We start from the raw sequence: 20,170 nt of genomic DNA on the forward strand, positions 1-20,170 counted from the left end.
CCACTTGAAAAGAGTTATAATACAGTTAGTCAACACCAAAATTAATACCCCAAAATTTTACTCCTCACATCTTATTTATGTTGCAGGATATCATGGGAAAGAAATTAAAACACATGGGTATCCTTGGAATTACCCAACTGGCACGACAACATTCAAAAGAAGGCACTAAAAACTCACACACACGGGACTGAGGTGCAGAATAGTGCACTACAGAGGAAAAGAATGGAGACGTGCAACGCATGGACTTGGATCAAGCGGCTCAAGAAGACGCACTCCAGGGGGAATCACGCGAGACAGCAGGGGCTGGAGATAAAACGCTGGGCTGAAGACGCGGGCAGGAGCTGACGATGCGAACTGCAGGACCTGGAACGGACGCACTGCAGGGATACGGTAATGCGTTGCGGAGAGGGATCGTGGCCCCATAGCAGGGCGACTCAAAATGCATGGTTGGAGACGCGAAACGGGAAGGCTGAAACTGGGACCTCAAGGGTGCAGCTTCATGCACACGGGCAGACCCACTCACACGAACGCTGGAGAAATGCAGAGAGGAGATGCAAAACGCAAAAAGGGACGTAGAGTATAAAAGAAAGATTTTTCTTGTGCGCCGTCTCTTCTTCTTCTTCTAGTGGATTTTTTGGCTGCAGTTTTTTTGGGTTGGAGATGATTTTATTTTCTTAGTAGTAGAGATTCTGAAATTTTATTGGCAGTTTTGTGATGCACAGACCACTTGTTTTAATTTCTATTTCCTTGAGAGAATGATGTTAGGCTAAGTTTACAGCTTGAGCTACAAGATATGGATTCTCTTGCACTAAACTATTAATTAGAGTGATTCTGATATGATAAAAATCTATTTTATAGTTTTGCAAGTTGATTTTGTCAAGATAAGTCAAAACCAGAAACTCTTATTCTTGTTCTACAGTTGAGGTAAGGCACAGCAGAAACTTGGTAATATTTTCAAGGTTTTTCATGGTTACTTTTTATAATAAATTTTTTTGCACTATAGATACTTTAGACCAGAAATCTGGTTTTAAATCTTCATTTTCTGATTGTTAATACTTAGACAAGATTGACAATTGAGTTATAGAGTTAGACCTCTTAATCAGAGTTTGGAAAAGGAGGATACATTCTTGTAACCCAAGTGTTTGACATATTCTGTCACTTGTTTTGATATTACTGCAACCTCTACATTACTTGCACTCAATTCTCTAGCATTCAATTTCTTTTCTCATTTCTTTCTATTTTCATTATTTTTAAGTCTACAAGCATTTAGAAAATTATTCAAAAAATACAGAAAAGATCCAAACCGCTCTTCATTAATACACTTCAAATCAGTACATAAATATATTTTTCTTGTTTCTTTTCTTTGTTGCATAAATAGCCTTTTCACCAACAAGCTCCTCACACAAAATACACTTCATTATATACTTGCTCAGCATGAATACTATTGTCCCTATGGAAATGACCATAGAACTCATCCATGTACTACTTTGATAGCTTCTGCACTTGGAAGACAGATTTAGAAAGCCATCAGTTATAACTATCGTTATAAGCATGTTTTGTTCCTCCAAGTGGAATGGATACCTTGGGAATCTCTTCATTTTGTTGACATTGTGAAATTTGTGTTTGGGCCACGAGAATCATTCATGCCATCTCAGAATCAATTGCATTGTGCACAATACATATATTTCGAGCTAGCAGTGGAAGTAGGGAGTTCACACACATTGCTGGACTAGACGAATGCTAGAAATACGGTAATAATATTTGCCTCTAATTTGCCTTGTTTCTTCTTCCTTGACAGTTGACACTCTCTGGCCGCTTATCCAAGCCACCATGAATGTTCCTTCAAGATTTTTGGTTTGGAAGGTGGCATTTCCGCAGAAATCTGTTCTTTTAGCCCACCAACCAATGCTCCAATTTAAGCCCTTTGTGGCCAATAGACAACTCCTTTAGTAAGTCTTTCGAATTCATAATATCATTCGCTAAATATTCCTTTCTACCTGATGCGTGAGGGATCTTTTTCAAAATTTGCATGTTCTATAGAACCAAACTGTACTGCATATGCTCCAATTAAACCCCTTCCTCCCTCCTTCATTAAGGATTTTGGTAATGGGGGAAATTATACTGTCATTAACTAGCAAAAGAAAAAATGAGGTACGGTTTTCACCAGGGGGAGAGAGAGAGTTTCCAATACCTCATACATCCGATTGACCTTTCTTTGTCCACCATTTGAGCTGTAACAAGCCATTCTCCTCTACTTGTTGTTCACTAAGTCTGAGCTCAAGCCTCTTTGCCCTCCTAGCTAGTTTGTATCTTTTGTAACCACCAAAAGATACGAATTGTTAATGAGCAAAAGACCTGCAGTGCTCCTCAAATGGGTGGCGGGTGGCCTATTATCAGCCATATGCACCTCCTAGGCAAACGCAACTCACCTAAGAAAAACCGGTTGCCCTGGCTAACAAGTACGATGGATCGGTACTTTCTTGGTAGAGCAAACTTATCCTAACGAACCACGATGGATCGGTACCAGTGAGTGGAGAAGCCGAGAGTTGAGACGCCAATTGATGCGAATGAGATTCGTATTACGAGTCAAGGAAGGATGCGCAACCATATCACCTATGCCATGAGCTTGCTTCAAAAGGAAAACGGTTCAAGTGAAATTGTATTCAAGGCAATGGGAAGAGCCATCAACAAGACGGTGACAATTGTGGAGTTAATTAAGAGAATAATTGTTGGCCTTCATCAGAATACTTCAATTGGATCCACCGATATAACTGATACATGGGAGCCCCTAGAGGAAGGCCTTCAATGATAACAATAAGGCTACGTTTGGATGTTGAACTGAGTTAATTTGAGTTGAGATGATAAAATATTGTTAGAATATTATTTTTTTAATGTTATTATTAATTTGAAAATTTAAAAAAAGTTGAATTGTTTATTATATTTTATGTTAGAATTTGAAAAAGTTGTAATGATGAGTTAATATAAGTTGAGAGGAGTTTAGGATCCAAACGTATCCTAACCCTTTCAAAGAAGGAACTGAATACATCCTCTGTTGGGTACCAACCTCTATTACCCACAGAGCAGGTGAAGCCAGCTACAGAGTTTGATTATGATATAGAGGGTTCACCTAAGTCATGGTTGGGGTTGTGGTGGCAAAGGAAGGGCAAAAGCTAGAGGGAATGGTTTTGTGGCAGCTGATTATGAGGATGGAGGTTGGGACCGCAGTCGAGGCAATGCAAGGGGTAAGGGTTGTGGAAGAGGACATGGTTTTCGTGGCCGTGGAAGGGGATGGTATAGTGGACCTCAAGTTGATACATAGAAAGAGGGAGGATACCATCGAGAAGCACCTGTTCAAGGCCGTGGACGAGGCCGTGGGAGGGGAAATCGTGGAAGGGGCCGTGGCTTTAGATCCAATGGACTGATCCCGTCAACTGCATGAGACATTGAGTAGGCTTCCACAGGCACGATGGAAATGACTCGAGTTATGGAACTTTCCGATTTATGTTTTATTCTCTCTTGTTAGTACCATTTATGGTCCCTGCTAGTACTTATTGTAGGTCATGTTCATATGGTAGTGCTGTAGACATATAGCACGGATCAGCTTTAGAAACCCAAGCATCCTTTGAAAAAAATGAGCGTTTCCAAGCAACAAGACAAATTACCAGATATTACAAGATTGTTGTTTGAAATTGTTTAGCAATCGGTCATGGAATTAGGGCTGTACAGAAAATTGCAAAACCGGCCGAGACCAACTCAGACCGACCGCCGGAGCTCGGAACCTGTCGAAACCGACAGGGAACCGGTCGGCCGTCGGTGATAAATCATCAAAACCGTCGTCGGCCGTTTCGGTTGCAATTTGAACCAACCAAAAACCGAAAAACCGGCCGACGCCGTATATATATATATATTTTTAAATATATTCATTTTTTAAACGACGCCGTTTCACTTAAATAAGTGAAACGACGTCGTTTTCATCTTAAAGTTAGAAAAAAAAAATAAAGCGAACGGCGCCGTTTCAGCCCTAGGCCATATTGTCCCCGAGCTGGCCCCAGCCCCCAGCCTCCCAAGTCCCAAGTCCCAGGTCCATTTCTACCTCTCTCAGACTCTCATTCCGTCATTTCTCAGTCCGTGAGACTGTGAGTCCGTGAGTCCATTTCGACGATTTCGGCAATCGGCGCTACTTCAGTGACTCAGTCCGTGAGTCCGTGACGCCGCATCGCTGTCCACGACTCCAGCCACTCACGGCTCACCGACGCCCAGCGGTCCACCGTCCAACAGCGGCGAGACTTCCTCCAGCAAACCATAGGGAACCTGAGAGCCTCCACTCCATTGTTGTTTTTAGGTATGATTTTGAGATTTATTTATAAGTATTTTGTGTTTTTTTATTTAGAACCCGAGGATCAATTTTTTGATTAGGGTTTTTGTTTTCTGATTTGGTATTTCAATCTAGGGTTAGGGATTGTGTTTGCTTTGTTTGAGATGATTGAAATAGTGAATATCATTTTGATGAAGAATTTTGATTGATTTTCGTCGGCAGTGTGCATTGCCATTCACGGATTGGAATTTGGATGTAATTTTGTTGAAAAAAAAATAATTTGTGATGTTTATTGAAAGTAAAATTTATGATGTGTTTATGTTATAAATAATTTGTGATGTTTATTGAAAGTAAAATAATTTGTGAGATTTATGAGCGATCTAAAATGTAGATTTGAATCTTAGATTTGTGATGTTTGCCACGTTGCAAACTAGCTGCTGTGTAATTAACAATTGTGGTGATTTTTTGTTCTTTCTTGTTTTTACATGTTAGATGGATTCTTCGTCAAGTCCAATTGATCTTGATTCGAACTCCCAAATACCAAAACCCTCGACTTCAAGTGCCCCTAATAGTAGTAATTGTCCACTTCCTAAGAAACGGAAGGGGAAGGATCCGTCAATTGTTTGGGATCATTTTACAAAAGTTGAGGGTTGTTCCGTAGATGATCCTAAGGCCAAGTGTAATTATTGTGGCAAGATATACGCTTGCCACTCGAAGAGGAACGGAACTTCAACTATGCAAAACCATCTACCTTCATGTCTCAAAAATCCTTATAAGCGTGAGCCTTTAGATAAATACCAAACAACATTGGCTGGTGAGGTATCCTCGGAGGAGTTTGGAGAGAGTGATAATTCTTTAAGAAATCTTGTAACTCATAAATATAGTGAGAAGGATATGAGGATGGCGCTTGCGGAGATGGTAATTCTCGATGAATTACCATTTAGAATTATTGAAGGGCAATGATTTAATAAGATGGTTTGGTTGCTTGAACCTAGATTTAAAGTGCCATGTCGAGTGACGGTTGCAAGAGATTGTATGAAACTATTTGCATCTGAAAAAGCCAAACTTAAAAAGTTATTCAAAGATGGGGGAATGAGGATTTCATTAACTACCGATACGTGGACATCGGTACAAAATCTTAATTATATGTGTCTAACTGCCCATTTCATTGATAGTGATTGGAAATTACAGAAGAAAATTATAAATTTTTGTTTAATCCCTAATCATCAAGGGGATACCATTGGAAAATATGTTGAATCGTGCCTCCTTCATTGGGGCATTGATAAGATCTTTACTGTTACTGTTGACAATGCTAGCTCAAATGATACTGCAATTGCATATTTGAGACATTTTTTGATGGAGAATATGTTGGAAGGGAAGTATATGCACATGAGATGTTATGCTCATATTCTAAATCTTGTCGTGAATGAGGGTCTTAAGGAGTGTGATGATGCCATTACAATGATTAGAAATGCTGTTAGATATGTGTGCTCCTCCCCTGTAAGATTAGACAAGTTTAAGAGATGTGCAGAAAAGGAAAAAATTGATTGTAAAAAAATGTTGTGCCTTGATGTACAAACCCGATGGAATTCAACTTACATGATGTTGGAGGCTGCTGAGAATTTTGAAAAGGCTTTTAGGCGAATGGAGAGTGAGGACTACAATTTTCTTTCTTACTTTAAGGATGGAAACATTGGGCCTCCTAGAGCTGACGAGTGGGAGACAGTGCGGGTTTTTGTAAAATTTTTGAAAATTTTTTATGATGCCACTTGTCGATTTTCTGGTTCTTTATATGTCACGGCAAACACAAGTTTTTTGGAGATTTGTATGCTCCAAAAAGAGTTGGTTAGACTGTGTGAGAGTCAGAATACTTGTTTGATGAGCATGGCCATAAGCATGAGAATGAAATTTGATAAGTATTGAGGTTCATTGGATAGACTGAATTTGTTGTTGTTGATTGCAGTTCTCCTTGATCCACATAGTAAGTTGGGGCTTCTTACTTTTCACTTGAAAAAAATTTATGATCATAATTGGACTGAAGATTTATTGTCGATGGTGAGACAATTATTATCAGACATGTATAAGGAGTATAATGCTACGTTCGGTTCTTCCTCGAGTAGCAGAGAACATATTTCCCCTCCGTCATCTGCACCTCCAGATGATGTTGAAGACAATCTCGAGTCACAACTTTTTTATGAGTGGTTGCAAGCATCGACTGCCTCTGGATCTACATCTACCAAAACAGAGATCGATCGGTATTTATCAAATGGTTGTGAGGCATTCAGTCAATCTTTTGATTTGTTGAATTGGTGGAAAGTGAATGAGCCTAATTATCCTATACTTGCGAGAATTGCACGAGACGCGTTAGCCATGCCTGTTTTCACGGTTGCATCAGAGTCCGCATTTAGTACGGGAGGTCGGGTACTTGATCCTTTTCGGAGTTCCTTGGCTCCAAGAACTGTTGAGGCACTTATTTGTACTCAGAATTGGTTGCGACATCCGTCAACGCCAATTGATATTCGAGACTCCATGGATAATGTTGAGAGCTTTGTAGTAGAATCTGGTAATGTGTTTTTAACTTTTTCTCATTCAATTCCATATTCATTTATTTTTATTATTTAATTTAATTTGTTTTCATTATCCTAATTTATTAATATTGATAATTTGATTATTTGGTGTTTTCTTATAGAGTTAGGAGCATCATACATCACAACTATTGATGATTGAAGAGTCGAAGACTGCAGACTGAAGAATGAAGATTTTTTGGGTTTTATTCAAAAACAATTGTTATTTGTTGCTTAAGACAATTTAATTTTGTTTGTAATGTGTATTAAACATCTAGTGGAGTTTTTTTTATTTATCTACTAATTAATAATTTAGTATATAAGATAATAAGACTATAAAATATAAGTAGTATATATGTAGTAGTTACTAGTTAAAAGTTATTAGTTACTAATAATATATGCATGGCATGATTAAAATTAAAAAGAAATTGATTAAATTAATTAATTTTAAAAATTCTGGAAAAAAAAAGTCTTTGTAGTAAATGATTTTGAATAACAAAATGAGTTCAAAAAGAGGTTGAATTGGGTCTTAAAATGGCCCAAACAATGCCAAAACCGGCCCAAATACAGTGGCCCAAACCGGCCCAAACCCGACAAACCAACCGTGAACCGGCCGGTAACCGAACCGGTCGGTTTTCATACCCTGATTCGGTCGGTTTCGACCGATTTTGAAGCTCTAACAAAACCGACCGGTCGGTCTCGGTTTGGGCTCAAAACCGAACCGACCGGTCGGTTTATCAGCCCTACATGGAATTGTCGTAGTTCTGATTTTGACAGTTTGAACTTTGAATATAGGCCAGTTACAAGTGGTGGGGTTAGGTAACTTAGGTTGAGTCTCCATTGGCTGGCGACAAGCACTCATTTTCTTCGTAATAGAAAATAATAATAATAATAATAATAAATAAATAAATAAAATTTTCTGGAGTGCATTGAACATGTCAACGGACATTTTTTTTTTCTTATTTGAGAAAATGGCAACAAGACCACAGAAGTCGGCTATTCTTTTTTCAAAAAAAAGAAGAAGTGCTGCAGATTCACATCACAAAATGTGCTGCATTAAGCAATAGACAACACAAAGAGGTGCTTTATTGCCACTTAATAGCCACTACTTTTCTGCTTACATTGAATGGAAGAAGAATGATTGAAGCCTCACTTTAGTTTCTTAGTAGGTGAAATTGGCTTTGCAATGGTTTCAAGAAAGTTGAACTTTTTGTTACCTTGATAGATTGAAAAGATTACTATTCATGAGAATCTGATCATTCTTTTAGTTTAGTTTGTACATGATGTAACTAGAGGGTTCAACAATCATTTACATAAATATCAAAATCAGGGCTTTGACTTCCTTGAGTGAGCGAAGCGAGCTTTGAGTGTTGTGGGAAGTTTGGGAATGTGCCCCTTGAAACAATTAAAGCAAGGAGTTCGAGTTCTAGTGTTTTCAACGCAAGTAACCAAAGCTGAAAGTTGGAGCTGTTTGTTGTTGTATCTTCCCTCAAGGAAAACGAGCATAGCAATGAGAAGGAAACACAAAGAGTGTACTAGCTTCTTATATTTTGGAAAATAAGTTGCTCAACTATTTTTTTTTTTTTTTTTCTTATGGTTATACTATGCTTCCAATTTTAAGCCTTTTTTTTTAATTAAAATACCAAGAGAGGTTTTTAAAGCTCACTGTTTCTAGTAGTTGGTGAATATGAGACTTTGTTTTTCAGCCATTGAAGATTTCGGTGTTTGCTTTGAATCAAACGTATAAAGAACCCTTTTCTTTTGCTCTCATAGATTCATAAAATTCTTTTCTGGTCTATTGTTTTACCGGATTCTTAAAATCCTGCTGCTTTGTTCTGTTACAAGCGAAATCAAGTAAAATAAAAGGCATAGTTTTAGGGGTCAGGGATTGGAGAATTTCCCATATGTCCATGATAAGAAAAGGGTGATCTACTTGACCCTACTTGTGACTTGCTAGAGTGTTGTCCATGATATTGATATTCTTGAAGGTTCCTAACTTACGTTTTATTTTGTGACGTTTTACGAAGGGATTTAATTTTTGGCAGCCACCCTATCCATCTTTCTTAAGTTATACCCTTGTTTCCACAAACCATTTCGTATTTATAATGTTCTTTTGTACTTCTGTTTTTGTATATTAAGAAATAAAGAGAACACTGTGAAATAAAGCTGTTCACTGTGAAAAATGTATGAGACAACGTAATTTTAACATCTTTCTGCAGCATTTTGCTCCTTTGCCCTCCTTTCCCTCCAATACATATATGTATGTAATGATGTATGCACTAACAGGTTAAGAATGTTCTGAAGGAAAATACTCTTTTATCAGGGCGTTTGATTTTTGGATTTCTTTCTCAAGTATTGATAAACAATATCTTCCATTTATATATATATATATATATATATATATATATGTTTCTATATGTTCTTTCTAGAACCTAAATGGTTCATTGCACTTTTCATGTTTGATACGTATAATACTAAAACACCATCTATACTCAAAAGGAAAAATGTTGTTAAGTATTGTGATAGTAGAGACACAAATGTAACCCTTTTTACCACCTTTTTTTACTACTTTGTTTTAAATGGAGAGTAACTGCGTAAAATAAGCTCTAAAGTTGTTATAAGAGTATGGTTATTTTACAAAATTATCCCCTATTTAAAGCGAAGTTGTAAAAGAGTTGTCAAAAAGGTTCCATCTTTTTCTTTATATATAAGTAAAAGTAAAACTTTATTGATAGTAAAAAGAATTGCCCAATACACAAAAAGTATACATAAAATACACCTAATAACCACTAAACACTAGTGATGGATACAAGCAAATTATGAAAGCTGTCCCCATTGCAAACAATGATGCAAGCCCAGGGAAATAAATGTGTTAAAAAAGAATCTCTTCAACTCTTCCAAAAAAAGGTTCTATCTTTATCATCATGCAATAGACAATAGATAGGAATGGGTATCATTTGTGGTGTTTTTGAATTTAGATGGACTGTTAATTATCTGATGAAATCTCAATCTATTTGCAGTCCATACCACCCGCATTTATCAAGCACTTCACTGGAAACATACCAAAGAAGGCCATTCTCATTGATCATACTAGAAACTCTTGGCCTGTTGAGCTGGACCAAATTGGCAGCCGCTTGTGTTTTAAGTGTGGCTGGCAACAGTTTGCAAGTGATCATTCTCTGGAATTTGGGGACTTTCTAATTTTCAAATACAATAGAAGTAATGTGTTTAAAGTCAAGATATTCAATAAAACTGGATGCATGAAGTACGAAGCTTCAAGACTCTTCCATGTCTGACCCTTGACGAAGATTCTACAGCAGAGCAGACTTGTGGTAGATTGACTCGTGGTGGCAAACGAAAGCTTTTGCAGATAGGTCTCAAGACCAATGAAGAGGCAGAAGGTGAGTTGTACAAAACACTTATTACTCTCAACTAGTTGCTTTCTCCCATTGTTTTTTTTGTTTTTGAATACAAATTATGTATTTAGAAATTGTATGCTTGCAGTTTCATCAAAAGCTAATCGACATAAATCAAGAAGAATTGTTGAAGCAAATCTTGAACAAAACAAGATCCCTAAAGTTGCCCGAGTTGTTGCACCAAAGAATCCATATTTCGTTACATCCATTTCTAAATTTATGCGATATACCTTGGTGAGTTTTCTGGTCTTGTATTTGCAATGTCCATATGGTACATTGGGATTTTGATATATGGAGAGGTGAGGGTTCAGAATGGTTTTCAAACGATATATTTTGGGTGCAAGGATCAACGATGGAGTGCACTGCCTAGGAGATGCATATATACTTTTTTCTGAATTATTGAGGTATTTTTATTTGGAAATTGGAGGAAGAGTGAGAAGGTTATTGGGATTTTGGCTGTGGATCATAGGATTAGATGTGGAGAGTATCGTTTTATTTGAGTCAAATTGGTATCACAATGATATTATTTGGTGTTTGTTCACTTTTTAATTACTTGGAAATCTATTGGTTGTCCCTTTCCTTAAAATTGGTGTCTCCCTTTGTATACATAAGACCTAAGTCCCACATTGGGAAATAGCCCACGCAGAATGGGACCAATGGGTAGGTTGTAAAGGTAATCAGTGAGTCCCACATTGGTTATTTACCAGTTAAAACTGGGCTAAGAGTTTCCAGGGAATTTTTATTTGGACTGGTCTTTTTGAGTTACAGTGCTGATGTGGCTATTGCTTTTCCCGGATTGTTTTTGAGTTTCCACGAAATATGTTCGAACAGTGAAAGTATATTCTTGCTATGGGTGAGGGGTGAATCGGCCTGTGTGTTTATGTAGGCCAGGGGAGTTACTCATGAATCGCTGTGTCTTTCCTTGCAAGGATCAGTAGGTAGGACTTTGGTAGATTCTTGATCAGCTTTTAATAAATTTGTTTATCTACTGCAGGGACCGGAGAACCATTCTTAACTACTACAAGTACTCGCAGATATTGAAAATACCAAACAAAAACAAACTCTCTATGTCTCAACATATTCAAAATGCGATTAAGTTGAATCGTACCTGTTGATGATTATAACAAAGAGATTGTAAATTATAAACAACCACTTTATTTCAATAAAATAACTTCAATGAGGTTACAAGCTGGAAAACATTGACAAGCTTAATCACTCCATCTCATGGTTATTGCAAATATATCTTGAAATCTATGATTTTAGTTGAGGCAATTAGTTAGAACTGTTGCTGAAGATAGTTAACCAGATTCTTGTCCAGTTGGAAGGCCTTGGTGAGAACATCTTGATTGATGGGAGGATTGGATCCAAAGACTTCGTTGGCTATGGTAATGACCCCAGGATTCTGACTGCTCAGACCAGCAAAGGCAACGGCATTGGTATTTCCGACGTTCAACTGGAAGTGAATGAGACTAATTGGGAACACAAAGACATCTCCCTTGTTTAGAACTTTGGTGAAGAGGCGATTATCGTTTGCATTGGATGTGACAAAGCCAACATGAAGAGTACCTTCTATGACTACAAGAATCTCAGTGGCACGAGGGTGGGTGTGGGGAGGATTTAAGCCACGTGGTGCAAAGTCGATGCGAGCCAAGGATATGCCTAGGGTGTTGAGACCTGGTAGTTGTTCCATTGTCACAGCGGTGACATTCGACCCCACTTTATTTGAGGTGTTTCCGGGAATGTTCACCGAGCAGAAGAAATCATCAGCAGTGACAAGCTTTGGATCCTTGCAAAACTTCCCATTCACAAATACTGTAGAAAGAAAGAAAAGAAAATGTTTGTAATCATCATGACTATATATATAAACATGATATTAAGCAGAAAATACAATCAAAGAATATAGCAATAATAATGCGTACATACCAGTAGAAGCAGGATTGTCGATTGCAACACAAAAGCCCTGCAGAGGACTGGGGTCATAGGCAGAGGTGAGGGAACAAGCGAAAGCCAACAGGACAACAGCTACAAGGGCGTACTTAGGAACAACCAGCTTGGAGGTCATCATATTTGAGGCTATATATGATTTATGTCTGGGATTTAGTACTGATCTGTGTAAGTAATTAATATTGGCGGGGAGGGAATGAGAAATGTTGGATGGTCACATCTCTATTTATAGAGAGGAATTAACTGATCATGAAGTGGTCCTTGTTTTTTCGATAAACGTGTAATACTTGTGAATTACTCTTTAATTAATTAATCTAAGGTTATCGATTATTATTATTTTTTCTTTGATATGGTGGAAACATTCTTTAACCACTATTGCTCGCACACATACATTGAAAATGCAACAAAATAATTCGATCTCTTCAAATAATGGAACGGTGCATGCAGTACTTTCATTATTCCACAAGTATTGAGCTGTATTACATTGACCCAGCTCTCTCTTTAGATGTAAACTCAGGCAATGTGAACGTACTCCATCTCTTTAAATTAATATATAGATCATACGAGGATAAGAATTTTGTGTTAAATCGTCAATTACTACATATATACGTGGGAAATTTGAAAAATACTTGAAGATAACATTGTTTTGTATAGAAAAACTCTATTTGCAACCGGCTGGAGTAACCCCCGTGTAATCGGTGCAATAAAAAATTTTATTCTCCTTCTCTCTTTCTTCATTTCGGTCCAAGATTTTCGGTATGTGTCGTCTTCCATGAATTGGCCTCCCGAGATGCATCTGGTGCTTGTGGCTATGCAAAGTTAGGTTGCAAACTTCTGGGGCTCAAACTAACAGGCAGAGAGAGACCAGTGTGCCTAGGTACAGAAACTCGAAATTGCAGGCGGCAACGGTGATAGTCCCATTACCTTTTTCGACATTCTACGGTGCCGCAAATGGAAGAAAACCGCAGCCCCGACGAATACGACGGCTGATACGGCAACAGCAGCAGATATTGCAATAAGCTTGGAAGAAGTGTGCTTAGAAGAGGGGGGATTGAAGGAGAATGAGGGAGGAGATGTTGACAGGGAAGGGAGCGAATTAAGGTGGTAGGGGAGGGAGGAGGAGGAGGTGGGGGATAGGACGATAATATCTGAAGACTAAAAGGGGAAAAGGTAGAGTAAAATCATGGGTAGTGTGGACGAAGACGAAGAAGACGGAGACGGAGAAGACAGACGAAATTTTTCTTCATTTATAATGTTTCAGTCGATTTCTCATTATTTTATTTTATTTTTAAGATACGTGGCAAGCCGATTCCCCGGGGGGTTCCCACCCCGGTTGCATGTAGAAGGACTATTTTGTATATATGTTGTCCCTTTTGTCTTGTATATACAAGTATACTCCATACATTAATGGTTGTCGGGGGAATCCGGGAAGTTGTGGCGGGGGTGGGGTCATACGAGATTTTACTGGTAGTTTGATAGTTGCTTTCTCAGAATCCTATGGTTTTGGAACCAATAATGAATCTGAGCTAAGAGCCTTGTCTACCGGCGTGGGACTGTGTAAAGCATTGGGTTTTCGTAACGTTGAGATAGAAAGTGACTCTGCAGTGGTGGTCAATTGGGTGATGAGAAGGAGTTGCACGGTATGGTATTTGTGGGACTTCTGGGAGGCTTTACAGGAGTCGCTCACAGGTATTAATTTTAAAGTTTTCAATTTAGGGAGGTTAATAATGCAGTGGATTTTCTAGCAAGATAAGGGGAAAGTGGCATCAATATCAGATACTTAAGAAATTTTTCTCTTCCACTCAAGCTGAAGGGAGTGATTCAATTGGATAAGATTGGGCTACGTATGTTAGGCGTTAATTTTTTAGATTGGAGGATAATAGTTTTATGGTTTTTGTGGGTTTTTGTGGTTTTCTGGTTTGTTATTTGGGAAGGGTTTGTTTTGTAAGTATTTTTGTTTTGGAAGTGTAGGGTATTCCTCCTCTATAAGTGAGGGTGTTTTGAATAAAACTGGATAGAAGTCACTTTTGGACATGTAACCTCGACTCTTTTTTTTTATTATTTTTAAAGTATACTCCATACATATATATATATACCCATTTTTGTGATATAAAATTAATTAACAAGTTGTGAATACGATAATAATGTCATGAGTTTTGATCAGCTTAGTCTAAGGTCTTGTTTGCATTCAAAACTCACATCAACTTATCTTAACTCATCTCATCTCATCATTATAATTTTCTCAAATTTTCACACAAAATATGATAAACAATTCAACTTTTTCAAATCTCAAAACAAATTTCTCAAATTCCTACATAAAATATAATAAATAATTCAATTTTTATTCTACTATTTATAAAACATCTCAACCCAGTTCAACTCATTTCAACTCATCTCTGAATCCAAACCACTCCAATGTCTGTCCACATATGCCTTTGAAATATTGATCTGCCTTTCCCACTTTAATATATAACTAGTAAGGGCAACGTGCGTTGCATGTATGCCCAGTTGATAAATGTAATATTATATATTACATATATATATATATATATATATATATATAAAATAGTAAATGAGAAGGTGAAAAAAGAAACTTAACCAAAAATTGAACAAAATATATAAAGTGAAGAAGAAGAAGTATAGACTTTACATATAATTTAGTGTCTTAATTATTTAAGTATATAACAGTGAGAAGTTTAAGAAAAAAAGATTTTGAGTGCTTATGACGTAATTTGATTTATAGGATAAGCAGAGAGTACGTTGAGTTTATTCTAACGTAGTTATCCATGTTGATTCATTTCTACCACTGAAAGTACATAATCAAATCATTTTTCTGAAACTGTAGTTGCAATATTTGCTAAATATAGTAGGTGCTCCTGTAATAATGAAAAAATATAAAGACATAATGTATTAAACATTCTACCTCGTCTGTGTGTTCAAAGAGATCAACAGTTGTACGATTCAATATTTCTTTTGCTATCAGTCTGAAGACAACAACCGCTACACATCCAATATCTTCATCTACTTCTAGATAGACTCGACAGATAAAATTAATGAGAATAGTAGTAATTGCATAATTTTAACAATTATTATGTTATATTTATCATGTTAGGAATGATCATTTAAAAAAATGAGAAAATATTATTTACCGTGGCTATGAGATGCTCATGTTTTTGCAATTATAGCACACAAATTTTTCGTTGTAGTCATATCCAATTGCTTTATTACAATTTGTACGAGATATATAGTGGAACTTCAAGATAAAGGAGATGTACCCGATCTGGATTGTGGAAGGCTTCTGGTGTCCCTACAAATTGATTGCGTGCATCGGTGGCTCACTGTATATCTTAAATTTCAGACGCGGGTGGTCTTGTGAGTTCACTTTTATATCAAAACTCCACTCTCCTTAATCATGCGTACTTTATTTATTTATTTACCTACATAAGTAAATTTATCAATTACCATTATCCTACTCCCTACTAAAAAAAAAAAAGAGAAACACTACTTTGTCCTCCCATTTGTACCACTCCATTTGACCGCTTGGTAAATTTTTTTTTTTTTTTTTTTTTTTACTTAGTGATTAAGGAAGTGATTTTAAGTGTATTGGTATATTTTTTTTTATTTTTTAAAAATATTTAAATGTATTAAAAAAATATGAAAATGAAAAAGGAAATAAAAATAAAAATTTACACTGGACGGTACTCCCAGCGGTCAACAGGGGGCGGCATAGTAGCCGTACTCCAAAAAAAATTATCACTATCACTCGAAAATCAGAGAATTCAATAAAGAAATGAATTGTTGTTGATTTTTCGTCCCTCCCTCTCTCTTCAATGTTTGCGTGCTAAAAAATTAGAAATAACATTTCATTATTTCACAGACTTTAATCTAATAATTTAATATGTCTAATTTATTTTAGGGTATTTATTATATTATTTGGTATGATTTTTCATTTTTTGCAATAAATAACTGCTTAAAGTATGTGGAATTATGCCGTAGAAATGATAGCTCTTGAGAAGTAGGACAACCACATAGAAAATGTTTTTAAAAATAAATTTATAAATTTATATAATAAGTTAAATTTATTATTTAAAAATAAAAATATATATATTTATAAATCGTTTAGAAATACTTTCCCTCAATTTGTTAGGATGTTATTTAAGTTAATTGTTTCGTCACTTGGTGAGGTTCTGTACTTCTACTGTATGAAATTATGAATCATCAAATACAATTACAAGATATCTATATTACATTTTTTTTTTCTATTTTCTTTTATTTTCTCTTTTAAAAAAATGTAAAATCACAATGGTTTCTAGTATGCGTTGAAATAAATTAAGTGAATGAAATAATTAATGTGGGCATGCATCGATTAGGTTAAATTTAAATCAAAATCAAGAATATAAGATTTGAAGCAAATATTTCTTTTTTAAAAAAAAATAAAAAATAAAAAACGAAGTTGATTCTAAAAACTCTAAGCCTTGGACTCACCTTCGATAAAATGGGGAACCAAAAAAATGAACCCAATAAAGTAATGGATGGGTGTAGTTTAGCACTACTCTATATTAAAATAAAAATAAATTCATTTAAGGGTGTGTGTGGATGTTGAAGTGAGTTGAGTTGAGTTGAGTTGTGATGATAAAATATTATTAGAATATTATTTTTTAATATTATTATTATTATGAAATTTGAAAAAGTTGAATTGTTTATTATATTTTGTATTGGGATTTGAAAAAGTTGTAATGATGAGTTGAGATGAGTTGAGGTGAGTTTGGTAACCAAACGAAGCCTTAAATGTAACTTTATATATATATATATATATATATATATATATATATATATATATATATATTTGATTCTTATTTTGCATTTTGTTATAGAAAGTATTTATCATTGTAAATATTTTAAATTAATTTCTCTTTTATTGTTAATTTTTCATTAAAAAATATTAAAAAGTATAATATTTAAATAATACAAAAATAAATAAATAAACTAATATATAATATATTGTAACAATTAATATATAAAATAAAAAAATAATATATTTTAAAAAATAGAAAAAAAAATCAATTAAAGATGTCAATTTGATTATTTTATTTGTAAAGATGGAAGGCATCCATCCTGTTCAAAGTAAATAAAGTAGGTTGTTGGCATTCGGAGAAGAGAAATTAAAGTTGAGAGAAAATATCTCTTTACTTTTCGTGGACAAAATGTATATTCACAACAAAATAATAATCATATGATATATCTTTGATTTATTCTCTTACCCTTTTGAATTGAGTAATGTTAGGAAATTGTAGCGTTAATATATTTGTGTAAATTATTAAAGCAGATCAAGATATAATTAAATAAAAAATTGCTTTCTTTATTTATCTTTATTTGATCCATTTTATTGAAAAGTTGGTAAATTAAAAAAAAAAAAAAAAAACAACACTCCGAAATTCACTCCAAAATTAAAGAAATGTTTTTGTGTATTGGGTACAGAAGGCGTTGGATTACTATATTTAATATATTTGTGTAATGATATACACACTATATTACACTCTATATTATATAATAATATTATCAAATAAGTTTATCTGTTTATTGGGATATACAATATATTATCCCAATACTACAACCATCAACCACCTCATTTATTGAACGATGCCTATGGATGTTTATCTGTTTGCAAATAGAATAAAATAATTAGAGTTTATCAAGATTTGGGTTTTTTGTTAATATAAAATCATTGTACTTTAAAATAATTATTAACAAAACCTTTAAACTTCCAAAATCATTAACTATTTACTACTAAATATGTAAATTGACAAGATTTTATAGTTCAAAATATAAAAAATGACAGTTTTGATAACTTATAAGACAGATTGAAAATTAAATGATAACACGGATATTTATTATTTCCATTTAAAATGAAAAATAATAATAATGTTTGGTGGACAACTTCGGGTTGCCCTTAGAAGGAACATTAAAAAAAAAAAAATCATAATCCAAGGACAATAACACGTCATGAACAACAAATGATTTGCTAATTTGTTCAAACTTGGGATAATAAAGTCGTATATATTCTCATGAGTAGATCCGACAATTATAAGAGCACTCCCAAGGCTCTTGTAAAATAGAGTTTTCTTCAAAATATAAAGAAATATTGTTAAAAGAGGACTCCATCAGATCTTGTATTTTACAAATATTTTACATTTTGATACAGTGATCCCTCTACATCTACAGAATCTTGTTCATGCTTATAAACTTTTTTAATTAATTGCTCTTTCCTCCTCGTCCTCGTTTCCACATTCTTCCATATTTCTTTTATTCTCATTTCAGATCCTCTTTCTCTTTCCCATGTTTTCTTTGTTACTTCGCACCAAAGACAGAAGCAGAGCCTTCTTCCTCGACTACGCTCGCTACTTCTATCAACGATCATCCAGCTTCAAGTTCTGCTTTCATTATTGAGGTAAACATTGGAATCTCTCACTCTCTCCAAAATGCATGAAAGCTTGAATTTTTTCTTCTTAGAATATGGTTGTAGGAGTTTGCGTGGGTACTATACCGATTCACAGAATATATAGGTGAAATATGTTTGCTTTCTTGGAATCTCTCTCTCTCTCTCTCTCTCTCTCTCTCTCTCTCTCTCATCTCCAAAACGCAAGAAAGCAGAAATTTTTTCGGAGTAGTTTGTTCTCTCAACGATTTGGTTTCATTGCCTTTTCTCAAGGTATGACTCTTGCTATACGAGTTTGAGTACCACAAAAAAACTTCTTCAGATGAAAAAAAATTGTTTCTTTCCCTTGCTATTAATATCATTGATTGTATCCTCAACATTTGATTGATTTTCTGCAATCTCACAGCCCACTACCACCTCAAGAAATGAAAAAGAATAACTAGCTCTGCTTTTATGTATAAAAAAAAGATTATATCTTGATCCCTAATATTCTAAACAGCTACTGACTTACACGATTGGAATAGACAAAATCTAATGATCTAAAAAGATACAAAATATTAAATCAAAAGTAAATGTGTCAGTTGATGTGGTTTTGAAAATGTTGTTTTACATGGAGAAAGGGGGCACCATTCTCCATGTAAATATGAACGACGTAGAATATATAACAAAGGGGGCACCATTCCTATACAATATGATCATGATTGAGTCAATCGATTCTCTATATCGGTCGTACGCGCTTAAGAAAAACAACAAAAAGAGATAGAGAAGATTCTAAGACTTAGCTTTTCTTCTCTCTAATTATTTACATTGACCTGGTATTTACAGTTTGATCATGTAATAAACCTCTGATCGTTCTAACTCTCATTAAGAAATATTTGAAAAATAATTTCTCAATTATTTTAAAGGAAATTAAAAGGAGAATTTAATAAAGTTCTAGAGTACTTTTATACTGTTGTTCATGAGATAGATCGAGAAGCAGTACAAGAAACAAGAATTTGCAAAACTTAACTCGATCTTTATAATGTTTTAATTCCATCATGTGCATTACACTATTTGCAGTATTTGGTACAAATAGAATAGTTTGCTCTTCCTCTCCTATCTTTTGTGCTATTTTATTGATAGAAAATGTCTTCTGGTCATTGATGGTCAAAGTATACCCCATTGCCATTTCCCTAATGTTCTAAACAGCTACCGACTTACATGTTTGGAATAGACAAAATCAAATGATCTAAACTGTCACATTTGAAAGTTTAGAAAATGTCTTCTGGTCATTAATGCTCCTTTGTTAGTTTTTTGTATAAAACATTGCACAAACCTTAAGCCACAAATTCAGCCACATTTGAAAGTTCTAATTTGATAGCTTTTTGTATAGATCTATGCACAAAACTGAAGCCACAATGCAGCCAGTGGATAGTCCAGATTTTATTTTGTATAGAACACAACACAATTCCTACACTAAACTGTCTTATTAGTCTAATGTGTTATTTGTTGGGAG

General features: G+C 35.0%; 1 protein-coding gene and 1 long non-coding RNA gene across 2 annotated transcripts; one reads left to right on the forward strand and one right to left on the reverse strand.

Annotated features, from left to right (window-relative positions):
* Positions 1 to 11,434: 11,434 nt before the first annotated feature.
* Positions 11,435 to 12,402, reverse strand: LOC121233997 (germin-like protein subfamily 1 member 7). The gene is made up of 2 exons (XM_041129792.1): positions 12,219 to 12,402; positions 11,435 to 12,107 (listed from the first exon to the last, which is right to left on the reverse strand). Exons 1-2 carry the CDS (start codon positions 12,358 to 12,360, stop codon positions 11,572 to 11,574), a joined length of 678 nt encoding a protein of 225 aa, XP_040985726.1. The 5' UTR covers positions 12,361 to 12,402; the 3' UTR covers positions 11,435 to 11,571.
* Positions 12,403 to 18,579: 6,177 nt separating this feature from the next.
* On the forward strand, positions 18,580 to 19,132 carry LOC121250137. The gene is made up of 2 exons (XR_005937719.1): positions 18,580 to 18,687; positions 18,750 to 19,132. It is a non-coding gene; the product is annotated as an uncharacterized LOC121250137 (long non-coding RNA).
* Positions 19,133 to 20,170: the final 1,038 nt, after the last annotated feature.

Source organism: Juglans microcarpa x Juglans regia, chromosome 1D, assembly GCF_004785595.1.
Source record: "Juglans microcarpa x Juglans regia isolate MS1-56 chromosome 1D, Jm3101_v1.0, whole genome shotgun sequence".
In the NCBI taxonomy this organism is placed as follows: domain Eukaryota; kingdom Viridiplantae; phylum Streptophyta; class Magnoliopsida; order Fagales; family Juglandaceae; genus Juglans; species Juglans microcarpa x Juglans regia.